At 42.3% G+C, this 18,815-nt stretch overlaps 1 protein-coding gene and 1 long non-coding RNA gene across 3 annotated transcripts in view; both read right to left on the reverse strand.

Moving 5' to 3' along the window:
- Positions 1 to 18,815, reverse strand: part of LOC146396806 (uncharacterized) — a 769,570-nt gene that overhangs the window by 149,482 nt on the left and 601,273 nt on the right. The window lies entirely within an intron of this gene.
- The window catches only part of MAP3K21 (mitogen-activated protein kinase kinase kinase 21), a 57,130-nt gene continuing 53,253 nt past the window's right edge, over positions 14,939 to 18,815 (reverse strand). For both annotated transcript variants that reach the window (XR_014827866.1, XM_001928214.5), the window contains one exon: positions 14,939 to 18,059. Coding sequence is in view for 1 of the 2 variants with exons in the window: in XM_001928214.5 (XP_001928249.2) it covers positions 17,629 to 18,059 (431 nt within the window). In the remaining variant the exon portion in view is untranslated. The remainder of the gene's footprint in view (positions 18,060 to 18,815) is intronic.

Below are 18,815 nucleotides of genomic sequence, written 5' to 3' on the forward strand. Positions count from 1 at the left end.
TCCTTGTAACCCAATCGAGTCAATGCATACAATTAATCATCACAGGAGTTCCCTTCCTTGCTCAGCAGTTAATGAACTCGACTAGCATCTATGAGGATGCGGGTTCGATCCCTGGCCTCGCTCAATGGGTTAAGGATCTGGCATTACCGTGAGCTGTGGTGTAGGCCAAAGACTTGACTTGGATCTCACGTTGCTGTGGCTGTGTCATGGGCAGCAGCTGTAGCTCCAATTCAACCCCTAGCCTTGGAACCTCCATATGCTGTGGGTGTGGCCCTAAAAAGACAAAAGTAAAATAAATTAAATAAAATAAACCATCACAGACTCAATGGTAGAAAGAAACTGAATAATAGAAGAACCTAACTGATGGAATGAAGTCCTGGAGGAGAGGGAATCCCAGGGGTAAGGAGTGAAGGCTGAGCCTGCGCAGGAGGGATCTTCACAGAGAGAAGAATACAGAGAGGCAGCTGTGGTATCTTCAAGGAAAATAAAGAGCTGTTTCATGTTTCACAATGAAAAATGTCCTTGTTCTTGGGGATGTGAAACTCACTAAACTCATTTCTATTCAATACACTAGAAATGATTTTTTTTCTTCCCTCTCAATTGCAAATCACACAATCACAAATGAACTGATAATTTTTTAAATTGTATTCAGTCCCTGAAAATGCTAAGGAAGAAGAAAGGAATTAGCATTCTTCTTGAGGCCATGTCTTGTCATTTTCTTTAAATTTTATTTCAATGAAATGTATTTATTTAATTGAATTCATTTAAGTTTCCACTGTGGTGCAATGGGATTGGCAGCATCTCTGCAGCACCAGGATGAAGATTCTATACTCAGCAGGAACAGTAGGTTAAAGGGTCCAGCACCATAGGTAGCAACTGTAGCTGGCAGTGGTGTGTGTGTGTGTGTGTGTGTGTGTGTGTGTGTGTGTGTTAATTAAATATTGTTTAAAACTGAAGCTTGAGTGTTCTATTGAAATTCATCCTGAGAGCAGACCCAGGGTTCAGATTAAGACTCCAGCTTCGTGGAGTTCCCACTGTGTCTCAGCAGTTAACAAACCCGACTAGTATCCACGAGGATGAGGGTTCCATCCCTGGCGTCGCTCAATGGGTTAAGGATCCAGCGTTGCCGTGAGCCGTGGTGTAGGTTGCAGATGCGGCTCGGATCCTGCGTTGCTGTGGCTGTGATGTCGCCAGCAGCTACAGCTCCGATTGGACCCCTGGCCTGGGAACCTCCATATGCCGCAAGTGCAGCCCTAAAAAAAAAAAAAAAAAAAAAAAAAAAAGATTTTAGCTTCATGACTATTGCTCCCATGGGGAAGGTTAATCTGTACCAAGAATCTGCAAAGATGTGAACATCCTTTATTTGGGGGGCCCACTCTGAAGCCCTCCTATATAAGAAAGTTAATAATGACTTTATAGCATCTTAGCAAATTATCCACATGGAGAGGGGAGTATTTTGCTTCTAATCTGCAGAATCTCTTCGGCAACTAATCTTACTAGCTACTATCCTTTAACTATCTAGAGACAGTTCAAAACTCCTGCTGCAGCTACTGGGATAGAGCTTCTGAGCATCAATTTTTCTGAAGAGAATAATTTTAAGTTTGCAGCACTTGAACCCTCCACCCTAGTTACAAACATAAGCACAAAACATTCCCACATGTGTATGTTGACTGTCTGCCCAGTTTGTCCACCCCTCATCAGGATAGCCTTGCAAATTTATTTGTAGTTGCCAGAAAAAAACACAGTCAATGGAATATTACTCAGCCATAAAAAGAATGAAATAATGCCATTTACAGCAACATAGATGGATTTAGATATTATCATACTAAGTGAAGTAAACCAGACAGAGAAAAACAAATATTATAGGATGTCACTTTTGTGTGGGATCAGGGGGAAAAAAGATACAAATGAATTTATTTCTCAAATAGAAAGAGACTCACAGACATAGAGAACAGACTTACGATTGCCAAATGGGAAAGGGGGTGGGGGAAGGGATAAATTAGGAGTTTGGGACTACTAATATGACACACTGCTATGTATAAAATAGATAACCAACAAGAACCTACTGTATATCACAGTGTATTGTAGTCAATGTTTTGTAATAACCTATAAGGAAAGAGAATCTGAAGAATATGTGTATGTATATATATGTGTATATATATGTGTGTGTGTGTGTATATATATATATATATATCTGAATCACTGTGCTGCACACCTGAACTTACAGGATATTATAAATCAACTGTATTTCAGTATAAATCAATTAAATAAACAAATAAATAAAATAAACACATAAGCTGACTTAAGTCAAAAGGGAATATATTGAATCACACAAAGTGAAAATTCTGGATGTAGGGTAACTGGACATGATGCGACTCAGAGCTCCAAGAATATAATCAGGATGGTGTTATGTTCACACCTTGACTCCACCTACACTGAGGGCAGAACTCTGTTTTCAGCCAGTGTCTAATGATGGTGGGACGTCTACTAGGCTCGACATTGATTCAACTCTGCCTCAGCTGGAGATAGACGTTTGGAGATGTGGCTTAGCTTACAGCTATAAAACTCCTTCTTTTGGAGTTCCTGTCATGGCCCAGAAGAAATAAGTCCGACTAGGAACCATGAGGTTGTGGGTTCAATCCCTGGCCTTGCTTAGTGGGTTAAGGATCTGGCATTGCTTTGAGCTGTGGTGTAGGTCACAGACATGGCTTGGATCTGGCATTGCTGTGGCTGTGGTGTAGGCTGGCGGCTACAGCTCCGATTTGACCCCTAGCCTGGGAACCTCCATGTGCTGCAGGTATGGCTCTAAAATTAAAAAAAAAAGCAAACACCCCCCGCCAAAAAAAAAAAAAAAAAAAAAAAAAAAACCAGAACTCCTTTATCTCCCTATTTGGAACAGATGTATAGAAAAGTTCACTTCATAAAGATCATCTGGAGCTCCTGTTGGGGTGCAGCGGAAACGAATCCGACTAGGAACCATGAGGTTGTGGGTTAGATCCCTGGCCTCAATCATTGGGTTAAGGATCTGGCGTTGCTGTGAGCTGTGGTGTAGGTCGAAGACGAGGCTCAGATCTGGAGTTGTTGTGGCTGTGGTGTAGGCCAGCAGCTATAGCTCTGATTAGACCCCTAGCCTGGGAACCTCCATATGCCTCAGGTGCAGCCCTGAAAAGACAAAGGCAAAAAATAAATAAATAAATAAGTCGTCTTCTTATTCCTCTGTAACTGCCACCAGAGAATCATTTTCCTTCACTCCTCTCATCTCTCCAGTACTTTCTCAAATCACACCTGTTATTTTTCTTTTTTTCACCTAAGTATAAACTTGGCTGCAATTCTTCAAATAATCGAACTATGTTGGTAGGCCTTGTCTGTGAAATAATGTGTATATAGAGCCATCTAGTGTCTGGAAAGGAGAAAATCCAATGCAAATAGGATGCTTCAATTTTTGAACCAGGTGTGCTGAATTTGGGCAATAAACAGAGTGGAGGAACAATTATTGCCAACTCCTTTTGACTTGAATCATGTTTACACCTGTATAAATAACTACCTGTTTCTCCAAAGAAGAAATACAGACGGCCAATGAGTACATGAAAAAATGTTCAACATTGCTAATTACTATAGGAATGCAAATCAAAATTGCAATGAGATATCAACTCACACCAGTCAGAATGGCCATCATTAATAAGTTTACCAAAAAAATGCTTCAGAGGGTATGGCGCAAAGGGAACTCTCCTACACTGTTGGTGGGAATGTAAATTGCTACAGCCACTATGGAAAACAGCATGGAGGTTCCTCAGAAAACTAAAAATAGGATGACTATAAGATCCAGCAATCAACCTCCTGGGCATGTATCTGGACAAAACTGTAATTCAAAAAGATACATGTGGAGTTCCCGTCGTGGCGCAGTGGTTAACGAATCCGACTAGGAACCATGAGGTTGCGGGTTCGGTCCCTGCGCTTGCTCAGTGGGTTAACGATCTGGCGTTGCCGTGAGCTGTGGTGTAGGTTGCAGACGCGGCTCAGATCCTGCGTTGCTGTGGCTCTGGCGTAGGCCGGTGGCTACAGCTCCGATTAGACCCCTAGCCTGGGAACCTCCATATGCCGCGGAAGCGGCCCAAAGAAATAGCAAAAAGACAAAAAAAAAAAAAAAAAGATACATGCACCCCTATGTTCATTGCAGCACTATTTGCAGTAGCAAAGACATAGGATTAACCTAAATGTCCATCAGCAGAGGAATGGATAAAGAAGATGTGGTACAAGTATACAATGGAATACCACTCAGCCATAAAAAAGAACAAAATAATGCCATTTGCAGCAGCATGGATGCAACTAGAGATTTTCATACTAAGTGAAGCCAGAACGAGAAAGAAAAAAGCCGTATGATATTACTTATACGTAGAATCTAAAGTATGGCATAAATGGGAGGATAATGTGAGAAAAAGAATGTATACATGCATGATTGGGTCACTTTGCTGTATAGCAGAAATTGACAGAACACTGCAAATCAACTATAGTAGAAAAAATAAAAATATTATAAAAATAAAAATGAACAAAAATATGGCACAAATGAACCTATCTACAAAACAGAAAGAGACTCACAGATATAGAGAACAGATTTCTGGTTGCTAAGAGGAGGGAGGAGGGATAGGGCTAGACTGGGAATTCAGGGTTGGTAGATGAAAATTATTACATATAGAATGGATAAGCAATGAGGTCCTGCTGTACAGTACAGGGAACTATAACCAGGCTCTTGGGATAGACCTTGAAGGAAGAAAATAAAAAAAAAATGGAATGTATGTATATGTATTACTGGGTCACTTTGCTGTATAGCAGAACTTGGCACAGCATTGTAAATCATCTATGCTTTAATAAAATATATACTTATATAAATTATTTATTTATTTGTTGCTTTTTAGGGTAACACCCACAGCATATGGAAGTTCCCAGGCTAGGGGTCGAATTGGAGCTGCAGCTGCCGGCCACAGCCACAGCCATAGCAATTCCAGATCCAAGCCATGTCTGTGACCTACACCACAGTTCACAGCAATGCTGGATCCTGAACCCACTGAGTGAGGCCAGGGGTCGGACCCACATCCTCATGGATACTAGTTGGATTTGTTTCCACTGTGCCACAACAGGAACTCCTTATATATAATTTTAAAAAAAGATACATGCACACATATGTCCATATCAGCACTATTCACAATAGCCAAGACACAGAAACAACCTAATGTCCATCGACAGATGAATGGATTAAGATGTGGTACCTATACACAACGGAATATTACTCAGCCATAAGAAAGAGCAAAATATTTCCATTCATAGCAAGATACAACTAGAGATTTTCTCTCTCCTTCTCTCTTTTTTTTTAGGGACACACCTGAGGCATATGGAGATTCCCAGGCTAAGGGTCAAATTGGAGCTATAGCTTCTGGCCTGCACCACAGCCACAGTCATGTGGGATCTGAGCCACATCTTTGACCTACACCACAGCTCGTGGCAATGCCAGATCCTTAACCCACTGAGCAAGGTCAGGGATGGAACCTGTGTCCTCATGGATACTAGTCAGATTCGTTTCCACTGCGCCACAACAGGAACACCAATGAGATTTTCATTTTAAATGAAATACATCAGAAAAAGAAAGACAAATACCATATGATATCATTTATATGTGGAATCTAAAACATGGCACAGATGAACCTATCTACACAACAGAAACAGACTCACAGGCATGGAGAACAGACTTGTGGCTGCCAAGGGGGAGGGGGAGGGAGTGGAATGGACTGGGAGTCTGGGGTTAGGAGATGCAAACTGTTGCATTGAGGGTGTATAAACAATGAGGTCCTACTGAACAGCACAGGAAACTATGTCCAATCTCCTGGGATAGACCATGATGGAAAAGAATATATAAAAAAGAATGTAGGGAATTCCCCGGTGGCTCAATGGGTTAAGGATCTGGGATTGTCACTGCTGTGGTGCAGGTTCAGTCTCTGGCCTGGGACCTTCTACATGCCGCAGGTGTGGTCAAAAAATGTGTGTATGTATATACATATGTATACACATATACACACACACACGTGTGTGTGTATAACTGAATCACTTTGTTGTACAGCAGAAATTAGCACAACATTGTAAATTGTCAGTTTTATGAAAAGGAGCAGTCCTACAGAGTTCCCCCTCTCTAGGAAGTCCCAAGGGGCCAAGGAATCAAAAGGCATAGAACAGACACTACACACACACACACACACACACACACACACACACAAGAATTATTTTGCTGTATAGCAAAAGTTAGCACAACATTGTAAATCAACTATACTTAAATTAAAAAAAAAAAAGCATACCCAGGTAAAATCAGAATAATTCCCTGTTCTAGAGAAAAAGTTTTGACATACTGAAAAATCCAGTATGTATTAAGCCATAAAACTTAGAAATCTTTCCAGTTTTAAAACTTTCTTCCAACCAAGTCAGTCATATGATGAAACATGTTTTTTTTTTTTGGCAGAACATTTTTTTCAAATACTATATCTTCCTGCAGACTTATGTAATAAAATTGGACACGTATTTCTTGTGGAAAACATTCCTTAATAGACTAAGTGAAACCTTTTTGGAGGGACCATGTTAGAATGTGTTCTGGTTCTCTGACATCCACAGGGAGAAAACTCTAACTCCTTGTACAATTCCTTGTCAGCAGCAGCCTGTTTCTGGCCGTCCCTACAGATGTGTGCAGGGAGTACCTCCTGCTCCTAGACAAACAGTGCCAGGTTGCACTGACGCCAGGAGGAAAAGGACACGGCAGACACAGATCTGCCTGCCACTGGTAGGGAGTGGCAAGAGGCAAGATGGCCATGGAAGCTGGAAAATAAACCAGTGTGTCTAAGATCAAATGCTGGTCATCTTAATAATGGTGATCCTATAGTTTTAGGCATGCAGAGCTATATCTGGTTTGTACCTTTATGGAGAATCTTTACACTTTAGGAAGCACAGGGGGAGGAGGGGTGAGGAATAGAAACAACGTGCTCTGGGTCATGGTGTCTGTTCTCTTCCTTTCACTCCTTGGTCCCTTGGGACTTCCTAGGGAGGCAGAACTCTGTAGGATGCTCCTTTTAACAAAACGGATGAGCTTCCTCTTCCACTTAGGAGGGAAAGGGGTGCTGACGGCTCTGGGGAATGGGGTAATTCCGAGACAAAAAGGTTAGCTTTATGTTCTTTTTTTTGGTCTTCTTTCATCTTTCTTAGGGCCACACACACACACGGCATATGGAGGTTCCCAGGCTAGGGGCTAGGGGTCGAGCAGAGCTGCAGCTGCCGGCCACAGCCACAGCCACAGCAACACCAAACCCGAGCCTTGTCTGTGACCTACACCACAGCTCATGGCAACGCCAGATCCTTAACCCACTGAGTGAAGCCAGGGACCAAACCTGCTTCCTCGTGGATACCAGTCGGGTTCGCTAACGGCTGAGCCACGATGGGAATTCCAGCTTTATGTTCTTAAAAAAGTTCTTAGTATTTAGTTCTTTAAAAGTTGTGGATTTTAAACGTGGACTCAGAGAAAGTACTTGGGGAACTGTGATGGGATCTTCAACTGCCTTGTTCTCTCTGGGTCTTTTTTAAGCCATGTGAGCCGTCGCTCTTTTTCCATCACCCTCTGGATCTTCTCACTCTTTCCCAGTGAGCCCTCTTCAGTTCAGTTTCTTCTCTTTGCCTTCCTCATTGGAGTCCCTCAGAATCTTTGACTACCCCAAATTCGAACGATTGCAGAGTCTCTCTCCAGCTCCAACCTCTATCATGTCCCAGCCCCACCTGATGGTTGGATGTCTCTAGAATTTTCCACAATTCAGAATGGCAAACTTCACTGCCCACCTCCAGATCCTCATTTTATTTAAGCACTAATTCTCCTCTTGGTGTTTTATTTCTTGTTGATGTACAACTTCCCAACCAGCTAACTGTTCTGTCCTGATGGACCTCTTGCTCTTCTTTGCCAATATCCCTGATGTGGAGATTGTGAGCTTCCTCTCTTGGGCTTCCTTTCCTGATGATTCTCACTGTTAGGTCTGATAAAATCTTCCCAATGGAGTTCCTGTTGTGGCTCAGCATTATTGAACCTGACTAGTAACCACGAGGATGCAGGTTCGATCCCTGGCCCTGTTCAGTGGGTTAAGGATCCAGTGTTGCTGTGGTGTGGGTCACAGATGCAGCTTGGATCCCGTGTTGCTGTGGCTGTGGTGCAGGCCAGCAGCTGTAGCTCTGATTGGACCCCTAGCCTGGGAACCTCCATATGCCACAAGTGCAGCCTTAAAAAACCAAAAAAAAAAAAAAAAAAAACAAAAAAAACCAACCAACCAACCAAACAAACAAACCAAAAAAAACCAACAACCAAAAAACAAAAACAAAAACAGAAACAAAAACAAAAAACAAACCTTCCCAATGCCTCTAGTTGTCCTCTCTCTATTTCACATACCACGGTCATGTCCATTATTTGAAAGCATCTTCCAGGCTGTTATGGAAGAGATCGCACACCTGCAGGTCCTGTGTTGGAGGCTGTGTGGTCAGCCCCACCCCCACCCCGGTGGCTCTTCTCTTGCCCTCTGTACATCATCTACTGGACCAGTCCCTGCCTCACCCACACCCCACTCACCTGACTGACCTTCCCTCTTCACCCTAGAGCCTAATCAGCAAATACCTATGCCCTTGCCCCTGCCCCAGAGAGTGAGTGTTCTGATCTTTAGATCAGAATGCTCCACTATGAGGGTTTATCAGAGAGAAGACAACTGTCTCCTGCAGGTTGTTAGCCTGGAGGGCAGTGACGGATGTCCCCTGGCTGGTCTTCCTGGTATCTGATGAGCCAACCTGACGTTAATTCCCCCTCTCTTAACTGGTAACCTCCTTCTCCCCAGGTAGCGAAGTCTGTTGCCCTGTTCTGCCTGCCATTTGTCGCACATGGTCGGGTGTTGTTCCAGGACCTTGTTTCAGGTGTGTAAGCTCCCCGCATCTGTTAAACCAGTGATGTCTCTGTCACTGACTCTGAGCTCTTTCTTTGGTCTGGAGGCCGGGTGAGTACAGGGCGGGCAGGGCTGCAGGGTACAGCCCCACAGAGGTTTAACACCCAGGGTCTCAGAATGTGACTGTATTTGGAGGCAGTCTTTCCAGAGGTAATCAAGTCAAAATGAGTCATGAGAGTGGGCTCTAACCCAATATGACTGTGTCCTTAATAGAAGAGGAAAGTGGGGGAACAGACCTGCATGGGGCAGGGTGCATAGAAGGACACAGAAAGGTCTGCAAGCCAGAAAGACAGCCCTAGACAAAAACCAATGCTGCCAACACCTCGGTTCTAGGATTCTGCTTCCAGACGACCTTCAGGCTCCAGCTACGTCAGCTCCTCTCTGGGGATCCAGCCTCCCAGCGCACCCTGCAGGATTCAAACTTGCCAGCTCCAATGAGCAGGTGAATCAATTCCTTAAAATAAATTTTCTGGAGTTCCTGTTGTGGCTTGGCAGGTTAAGAACCTGACATAGTGTCCAGGAGGGTGTGGGTTTGATCCCTGGCCTTACTCAATGGGTTAAGGATCTGGCATTGCTGAAAGCTGTTGTGTAGCTGAAAGATGTGGCCTGGATCTGGCATTGCTGTGGCTGTGGTGTAGGCCGGCAGCTGCAGCTCTGATTTGAGCCCTAGCCTGGGAACCTCCATATGCCACAGGATCGGCTGTGAAAGAAAGAAAGAAAAAAGAAAAAAGAAAAAAAAATTTCCCTCTCTCTAAAATACAGATATGCACATCCTACTTGTTCTGGTCCTCTGGAGAAAACTAACAAATATACTCTACAAATTAAAACCTATCATTGCTTTTTTTAAAATGCAAAATACAGTGCCAGATCCTTAGATTACTAATCAAAGTCCTTCATAATAATATCCCTGAAGTCCCGCTCCAACTATAGTTTATACTACTTTCCTTCAACTATCCTTTGATCAACATGTTAACATTTACTGAAAACAAACTGACATTTAACCAACATTTTCCCCATGGTCTAAAAGCACAGACTCAGATTGGATTCAAACCCAACAATTTACTTCCTTTCCCTAAATTTCAGTTTCTTCATCTGTAAAATGGGAATAATTCATCTGATTATTCTACAGATTACTGACCAACCACAGGTGACATAAGGAACATTCATGATGTTGCTATGCTGGAGACTCGTCAGCAGAAGCTGCCAGTTCCTAGGTGCTAAAGCTGTTCGTTAAGAGAAGGAAGAGCAGGAGTTCCCATCGTGGCTCAGTGATTAAGGAATCCGACTAGGAACCATGAGGTTGAGGGTTCGATCCCTGGCCTTGCTCAATGGATTAAGGATCCCGAGGTGCCGTGAGCTGTGGTGCAGATGTGGCTCGGATCCCATGTTGCTGTGTCACTGGCGTAGGCCAGCAGCTACAGTTCTGATTAGACCCCTAGCCTGGGAACCTCCATATGCCACGGGTGCTGCCCTAAAAGGACAAAAGACAAAAAAAAAAAAAAAGAAAAAAAAAAAAAAAAAAAAAAAAAGAGAGCGAGAGAGAGGAGGAAGAGCAAATTCAAGGAAGGCAGTGAGTCAAGAATTTTACTGAGGCCATGTTCATGTTCATGCCTCTTAGACACCCAAGAGGAGATGATAAGCAAGCAGCAGAATCTGTATGAATGGAGCTCTAAGATTAGAATGGAGCCAGAGATAGAAAATTGAGAGTGATTGGCCTCGAAATGCACTGAGAGCCATGAGATAAACCACATGAATTTAGATGTGTTACGTGAGCCAATAGGAGAAAACGGCTTCAGAAGGTGATAGTGAGCAGCTTTGTAAAATATTACCAAGAGGTTCCCCTTACAGGATGGCTGTATAATGACTCTGAGGACCCACTCCCCAAGGAGATCAGCATCACTACTGAAAGCTACCCTAAAAATATTTCTTTTAAGTCTCTGGAAATTCAGGATATACTGCGAACAAAGAAATACTTATTCAAAAAAGAAGAGACTAAATCTTGCTAAGGAAAGTAAGACTTGCACCTGAGCTGTGACTTGCTCCCTCTCACCTACCCTTCCACCCTGACCCAGCTCAGCCTGACAGAAGCTCCATTCCAGTCAGATTTGGCCAAAAATGCAAGACTCTCTTCCCCATCAGCTCCCAAGAGAGGGAAAAGGTATTTCACTGGGAGGCAGAAGACACAGCTTTTCTCATCCCCTCCAACTCTATATTTAAGAGGCCAATTTCCTAAGGCCTCTTTCCCCATCCAGCCCCTACTCCCAGGGTAGAGGCTCTCCCCATAGTGACACAGCTGGTTTCTTAGATGCCCTCACACCAGTTCACTTGGACAGCAGGGGTTCTATCTACTCTGGGAGAAGCAAGCCAAAAAGACCACAAGTTACCACTCCCCCCAGCACCCAGAGTATGGCTCAGATATTTTGCCAAGTGCAAGAGGTGTTACACAAGAGCAGAGCGACAAGGCTCTCACCAAAGAAACAGACTTTATTTGAAACAGAGCGTGGAGAAGTTCAAGCCTAAAACCACTCTCAACAACTCCGGTGCCTCTTAGTTAGGAGCAACAAGCTAAACCACAGGCCAGTTAGGTCACCTGAGAGAATCAGGCCAAGAGGCAGCTACCCTACCTGGGATCAGAACAAGCCTTAAACACTGGACCTCAAACTGCCCCTGTCTGACATTAACTGGACTAGGCTCTAGAGCAATCTGTGCCCCAGGGCATAATAAAAAGCAGAGTGATCAGTCAGCAATTATTGAAGCCCAGCAGCTGGATGTAACACCAGATTTAGCAGACAGCTTAACAGAGAGATAAGCGTCAAAGAGAGCTGTGCTCTTAAACTGTCCTCGGAGATAGCTGTGTGCCCCCCACAGCTGGACCTTCTGAGAGCTTTCACTAAAATGGTCTAGCCAGATCACTAAACAAACTAACATGCAAACAACAACAAAAATAAGACCTGGGGAGGTGAGGGGAATCACAAGCCATTGTTGTCACAATGGCCAAGTTTTCAATTTAAAAACTGAGATATACTAAGAAACAGAAAAGAGTGACCCCTAAACTGGGAAAAAAGGAGGCATCAGAGATGGTCTGTGAAAGGGTCCAGATCTCAGATGTAATGGGCTTCAAAGCTGCCATTATACGTTTGCTCAATGAACTAAAGAAGGAAGGTATGAATGATGACAATGCTCCGTCAAAAGAGAATGTCAGGGAGTTCCCGTTGTAGTGCAGTGGTAACGAATCTGACTAGTATCCATGAGGATGTGGGTTCAATCCCTGGTCTTGCTCAGTGGGTCAGGGATTTGGTGTTGCTGTGAGCTGTGGTATAGGTCACAGATGCGGCTCAGATCCTGCATTGCTGTGGCTGTGGCCAGCAGCTGTAGCTCAGCTTCAATCCCTAGCCTAGGAACTTCCATATGCTGCAAGTTTGGCCCTAAAAAGCAGGAAAAAAAAAAAAAAAAAAAAGAGAGAGAGGGAGAGAATATCAAAATTTACAAAAAAAAAAAAAAATCAAATGGAAACCGTGGATTTGAAAATACAGTAACTAAAATGAAGAAATTCACTCAAGAGTCTTGACAGTAGATGTGAACTGAAGGAAGATAAGAGAATTTGAAGAGAAATCAATAAAGATTATGTAAAAAGAAAGAAAGAAAGAAAGAAAGAAAGAAAGAAAGAAAGAAAGAAAGAAAGAAAGAAAGAAAGAAAGAAAGAAAGAAAGAAAAAGAAAGAGAAAGGAAGGAAGAAAGGGAGAAAGAAGAATGAATAAAAATGAACAGGGCCTTAGAGAAATGTGGGGCACCATTAAGTACATCAATATAAGTGTAATGAGAGTACCAGAAGGGGAGAAGAAAAGGAGTAGAAAAAATATTTGAAGAAATTATGGCTGCAAACCCCACATTTGCTGAAAACTATCTACACATGCAAGAAATTAAACAAACTCCCAGTAGGATGTATGCAGAGATCCATACCAAGACAGACCATTGAACAAACAGTGAAAGCCAAAGACAAAATCTGGACAGGAGCAAGGAAAACAGGACTTGAGGACTCCCCATAAGCTGGGGACTTTGCAGGGAGTGTGTCTCACCAAGCAGAGGTCCCAGCTTCCTTTGCGGTCTTCCCTGAAATCCACCCCACCCCCAACCCCGGCCCCCGGCAGATTGGATGGGCTCTGCCAGGGCTGCCTGGAGAGCAACCATCCCACCCTTTTTATAACACTCATTTCACTTGTAGTCAGGCTTAGCCCCCTAATTTGTGGGGGCCAGTGCAAAAGTAAAAGTGAGGGGTCACTGTTCAAAATTTCTTAAGAATTTCAAGAGGGAATTAGCAAAGAGGAAAAAATCAAGCTCGGGGACATTCTGAGTATGAAGCCTAAGCCATGAGCCCACAAAGCTGGCCCTGTCTAGCGTCTCAGTTCAGTGTCTTTCTTACTGTATCTTAACCATGGAAGCAAAACACATAGGTGGTGTCTCCTTTAGTCTTTCCCAGCGCTTATCATAGAGAGCCACTTAATGAGTTTGTTAGCACAACAAACTTAATTGAACTTATCTATTTTTTGCTAAAAAAACAAAAGGGAAAGCTAGTACTATTGCTGTTTGATTTATAAGGGCTTCAATTTTAGCATGTTGGCTTTTTCAGAAGTAAAGCGTAGAGACAGCTTAGACCCAACATTATTTTACATTTATATTGTGGTCTTTAAATAATTTCACCATATTTATAAACCACTGAATACAGTACTCCTTTTTTCCCCTGAGTTGACCTATTACATATGCAGGTGTTAGTACCTTCTATTTCATTTTTACTTACTTAGGAAGTATCCCACCATATTAACCATTGTTAGCTTTGCTTTTAGATAAGTCCTCAAACATTTCTAGCATTTTGAACGTTTTGATGAGTGAAAAACTACCTTAGCTTTGGATTCCACTTACAAAATCACCCTTCAGATGTCTTCATCTTCTAGTCTGTATGTACAGTTACAACAGGTGTGAACAGGTAAATGGTGGGTCTTTGGAAATTCACCAAACTTCTCTGTGCCTGTTTCATATCTAATGAACCAGGGAAACTATTACTACCTACCTCACAAACTCTACTAAAGAGAATTACAGGAGGTGTCACAGAGGCGCCTCGTAGGGTCCTTCACACTTGGCAGATACACAATGGATATTAAATTTTTCTCACTCTCACATGATAGGGTATTGCCCGGATCTTCATGAAATGCTTCCATCTGCTTTTCTAATTCACCCAAGTTTTTCTCACTTACGAAGAATCACCAGATGTTGGGTGATTTCTGAAATTCTTCTGCTTTAAACATGCTAATCATTGATATGTATCATTAATTACTATCCTGGAGCATCAACGGAGATTTAGCTCATAGGGTAATTCCTTCTGCCAAAAAGTGTGCCTTCTGAAAAGCTGGGAGTTGCAAGATTCTCACAATGAAATCCAAGTTTTTGATGCACATATGAAGCAAACAACATTTTAAATAAAGTATTTTGGAGTTCAAGGTGTGGCTCAGCAGAGATGAATCTGACTAGTATCCATGAGGACGCAGGTTTGATCCCTGGCCTTGCTCAGTGGGTTAAGGATCCAGCATTGCCGTGAGCTGTGGTGTAGGTTGCAGATGAGACTCAGATGTGACATTGCTGTGGCTGTGGTGTGGGCCAGCGGCTATAGCTTCGATTTAACCCCTAGCCTGGGAACCTCCATATGCTGTGGGTGTGGCCCTAAAAAGACAAAAATAAATAAATAAAGTATTTCATTATACTTCAAAAAAAAGTATTTAATCCCATGAGTCATTTAATGATCCTTCAGTTCAATGAATTTAGCAGGTTAATACCTGACTTACTAATAATCTTTATTTATATGCTTTCCCTTATTAAATACAAAAATAAACCACTACCAATTACATTCATAATCATCAGGAGTCGATCAAAGCCACTGAGCAAACAGATGAGCTATAAAAAAAGTTTATTAAAAAAATAGACAACATATGTAAACATTTTGTTCAGTCACAAAGCTTCATAGTACAGCACATCAGGCCCAGGCCTTAAATCTCTGCAGTGGCAGCACCTTAATTGTTGACTAGGAGTAATCAGCTTAATTTACCTTTCAGTGAGTTATTATGTCTACATGAAAATAAATAACCAGATTCTGCTAAGTGTACTAATACACATAGAAAATCACAAATGTACAATAGATCTCAGCCAAAAATAATTATCTGTAATACCATGGGAGATTGGGTCCTTATGTCATGATTATCTTTTTAACACAGCCTCATTTCTAAATTCATCATAATGTAGAGTTGACTAAAATAAAGCTAAATAGCAACAGGAACAGAATAGAGGGATAAGAGAGACAGTTCATTCCCCCACCCTCACACACCACACACACCACACACACCCAAACATACAAGCCATGTTTTGGTAGAAGCAAAACTGAAAACAGCTTCTCTGTTTTGTGGTTCATGTGTTACTGTAGGCATGTCTTTTATCTACTTTTAGTGGAAAGTTCCCTGCCCCAAATCACTGAATATGATGCAGCGGACCACACTTTCAAATGTAAAACAATTTTGAGGAGACCACATCTCTGTTACGTCAGGTAATAATCACCCAAATGTGAAGCCAAATCACAGAACAGACCATAACACAATAAATTAAGTACCTGAGATTTTGCTGCAAGCATTTTAAATACAAGACTGTCTTCCTTGGGGCAAAAGGCGCCTCTATTAGTATAATCCTTTCACGCCCTGTTCCTCCTTTGCTGGGGCATACTTGTTAGATGACTAAGATGTTCCAAAATGGCCAAATAATCTAATTTTCCTTTCTTCCTCTTCTACTATAGGTAGATATTTTTTCACATCTGATTTAATTTAAATCACAGACCTTTTGGTTATTTGGTAAATCTTTACCAAGGTAAAATTTTAAATGAAATATCAAGTAACATTTAAATTTTAAATAGTTATTGCCAATCATCTGAATAACCATACCCTAGTGATAGAGGCATAACAAATTTAACAAAAGAAACCCAGGCAAATTTCCCAAGCTCCTGGATAGCCATTTCAGTAGCTTAATAACTCTGGGGTCTATTTTTATCACAGCCGTATGATTTATAAAAGTGACTCATAATTATACATGATTTAAAAACCTCATCTGCTACCCAAGATTCATTTTATCGATCCACATCTGAAAATAATCTGTATCTCTCCTTTCTACCCTATCAATTTATCTCACCCAACAGATCTCTAACATTTATCCACAATTTAAGAGGTTTTTATTTATTTTGCTTTTTTTTTAGGGCTGCACCCATGCCATGTGGAAGTTCCCAGGCTAGGGGTCAAATCAGAGCTGTGGCTGCCGGGCTACACCACAGCCACAACAGTGCCACATCCTTAACCCACTGAGCAAGGCCAGGGATTGAATCCGCATCCTCATGGATAATAGATTCATTTCTGCTGCACCACAATGGGAAGTGAAAAGCGAAATAACTATTTAAAAATGTTTAGGGAGTTCCCTTTTGGTGCAGTGGGTTAAGGATCCAGCATTGTCACTGTAGCAGCTTGGTTACAGCTGTGGCTCAGGTTCAAACCCTCCCAAGAACTTCCACATGCCATGGATGTGGCCAAAAAACCCCCAAAGTTAAATAGTACTGCTGTTTCTTCACTTTGCAGTGTTTCTAACAGCATTTGGGATGACTGAGGTAAATATGCATTTCAATAGAGAAAAATAAAGTTAAGTGATACAAATGTTTACAATACATGACACATGCGTCAATTAATTTAAAAAAAAATTCTATGACAAAAAGAAAAGATGTATACTTCTGGATACAAAATTGATGGCTACTGATGAAGGAAGGCCCTTTCTATAGGAGGAACCTATAGTGAGCGCCTCTCAGCTGCATGATCTGAATCAAATATCAAAAAAAATCAAAAATCTGTATGGTCTGAATCAAATGAATTAATTCTATTTTGGAGTTCTAACGGATAAAATTTTGGCAAGTTACATTCAGTAAAACTTGACAAGTTATATTCAGTAAAATTTTCTCAAAGGGAGAAATATGCATATTTTAGGTGAGATTTGGGCATCGATTATCAGCCTTTTGCTGAGTTTAGAAATCTGCCTATTTTAGTCATCAAATCTATTTAAACAGACACCTTCACTTACTAATAGCACATTATTCTTGGCTTTTTGTTGCACAAATAACAAAAAAAGAGGACATGAAAAAGAGAGATGAGAAAAATGAGGGGAAAATGGAAAATGAAGGAAGGAAACAGGAAATAAGGAAACGGAAATGGCACACCCATTACAATGCCTGCGAACGTACAAAGAGGTAAGTGGGAACACACCAAGCACTTACAATTGTGCTTAAACAGCGTTTTACACTGTTGCACATTTCTTGCTTTCCACACACGTGTAGTATCTCAAGTTACTAGGTAAGAATCCAGTGAAAAAACAGCCAATAGCAATCACATACATTTTTGGAGAAGGCAGACATCCATTATTATTTTAGTAACATGACCACAGCTCTGAAAGCACAGCAGCATGAAACAATTCAAGGTAGACACATTGTTTTAATTTGTTCTTAAAAAAAAAAAAAAAAAAAAAGAAGAAGAAGAAGAAGAAATGTTTGAACAACATAAGGCACTTAAGACAGAAATTCTTTCTCCAGTTGGTACAAGGAGGGCGGGCCAGCTCTGCTCCCCATCCTGCACAGGGGCACCGTGCAGTCCCTGCTCTGGCCCTCAACGTCCGCGTCCAGTAGGCAAGGCACGTGCGCCCTAGTTCTCTCCTTGGCGTCCAGGGATTGGTCGGGAGCTGGCGCTGGACCGCCCACCACAGGGCCGGCCTGGGCAGGCTGTGACCCAGTTCCCAGTGGTGGGAAGGCCGGCGACGCACCCGCCCCGCTTCTCTGGGAGGAGGGGCGGGGCAGAGGCACCACGTGGATAGCTCTTTGTTTTTCCGGCGGGACCTCACGTGGCAGGTCGCTGTGAGGTCCAGACCAGGAGGGGGGCATCCCCCAAACCCACGCAGGGGGCAGTTCCGAGGCTCTGGGGGTTGAGACGAGAGCTGCACCAGCTGGTTGAAAAGGTAAAGACAGCGTTTGATCAGGACAGTGAAAACGACGGTTATCAAGGAAAACCACCAGGATGACTTCATTTAGGTAACCGCCTGGGAGCGAGCTTCCGCAGAAAAACCTCAACACACACCTTGCCTTTAACATGTGAGGATACAATGTTTGTTTTTATGGAAAAGTACTGCAGCACTGGAGTTCCCGTCGTGGCGCAGTGGTTAACAAATCCGACTAGAAACCATGAGGTTGCGGGTTCGATCCCTGCCTTTGCTCAGTGGGTTAACGATCCGCTGTTGCTGTGAGCTGTGGTGTAGGTCGCAGATGCAGCTCGGATCCCGCGTTGCTGTGGCTCCTGGCGTAGGCTGGCAGCTACAGCTCCGATTCGACCCCTAGCCTGGGAACCTCCATATGCTGCGGGAAGCGGCCCTAGAAAAGGCAAAAAACAAACAAACAAACAAAAAAAACAAAAAAAACACCATCAAAACAGTACTGCCACACTGGAAAGATTGCTTGAAACTATGGAAATCGGGCCTATAAAGAGCTCCATCATCATCATATGCTCAGGACAATGATCATTACAATTGTTTTGTAAACAGAATCGACATCAAAATGATTAGACTGGATTAAAATTAGGACTTAAAAATGATGGTGAATATGACTACAATTTCAGATGACAATTTGAAAAAATTAATGAAAGTGGTTACTTTTTAGGTTATACCTTCCTTGTTTTGAAGAACTGACTTATTAGCACTCTAGTAATT

The sequence above is a fragment of the Sus scrofa genome, chromosome 14, assembly GCF_054392235.1.
Source record: "Sus scrofa isolate SSC_HxYL_T2T_F1_AM1 chromosome 14, Sscrofa_HxYL_maternal_Yorkshire_Landrace_v2.0, whole genome shotgun sequence".
NCBI lineage: Eukaryota > Metazoa > Chordata > Mammalia > Artiodactyla > Suidae > Sus > Sus scrofa.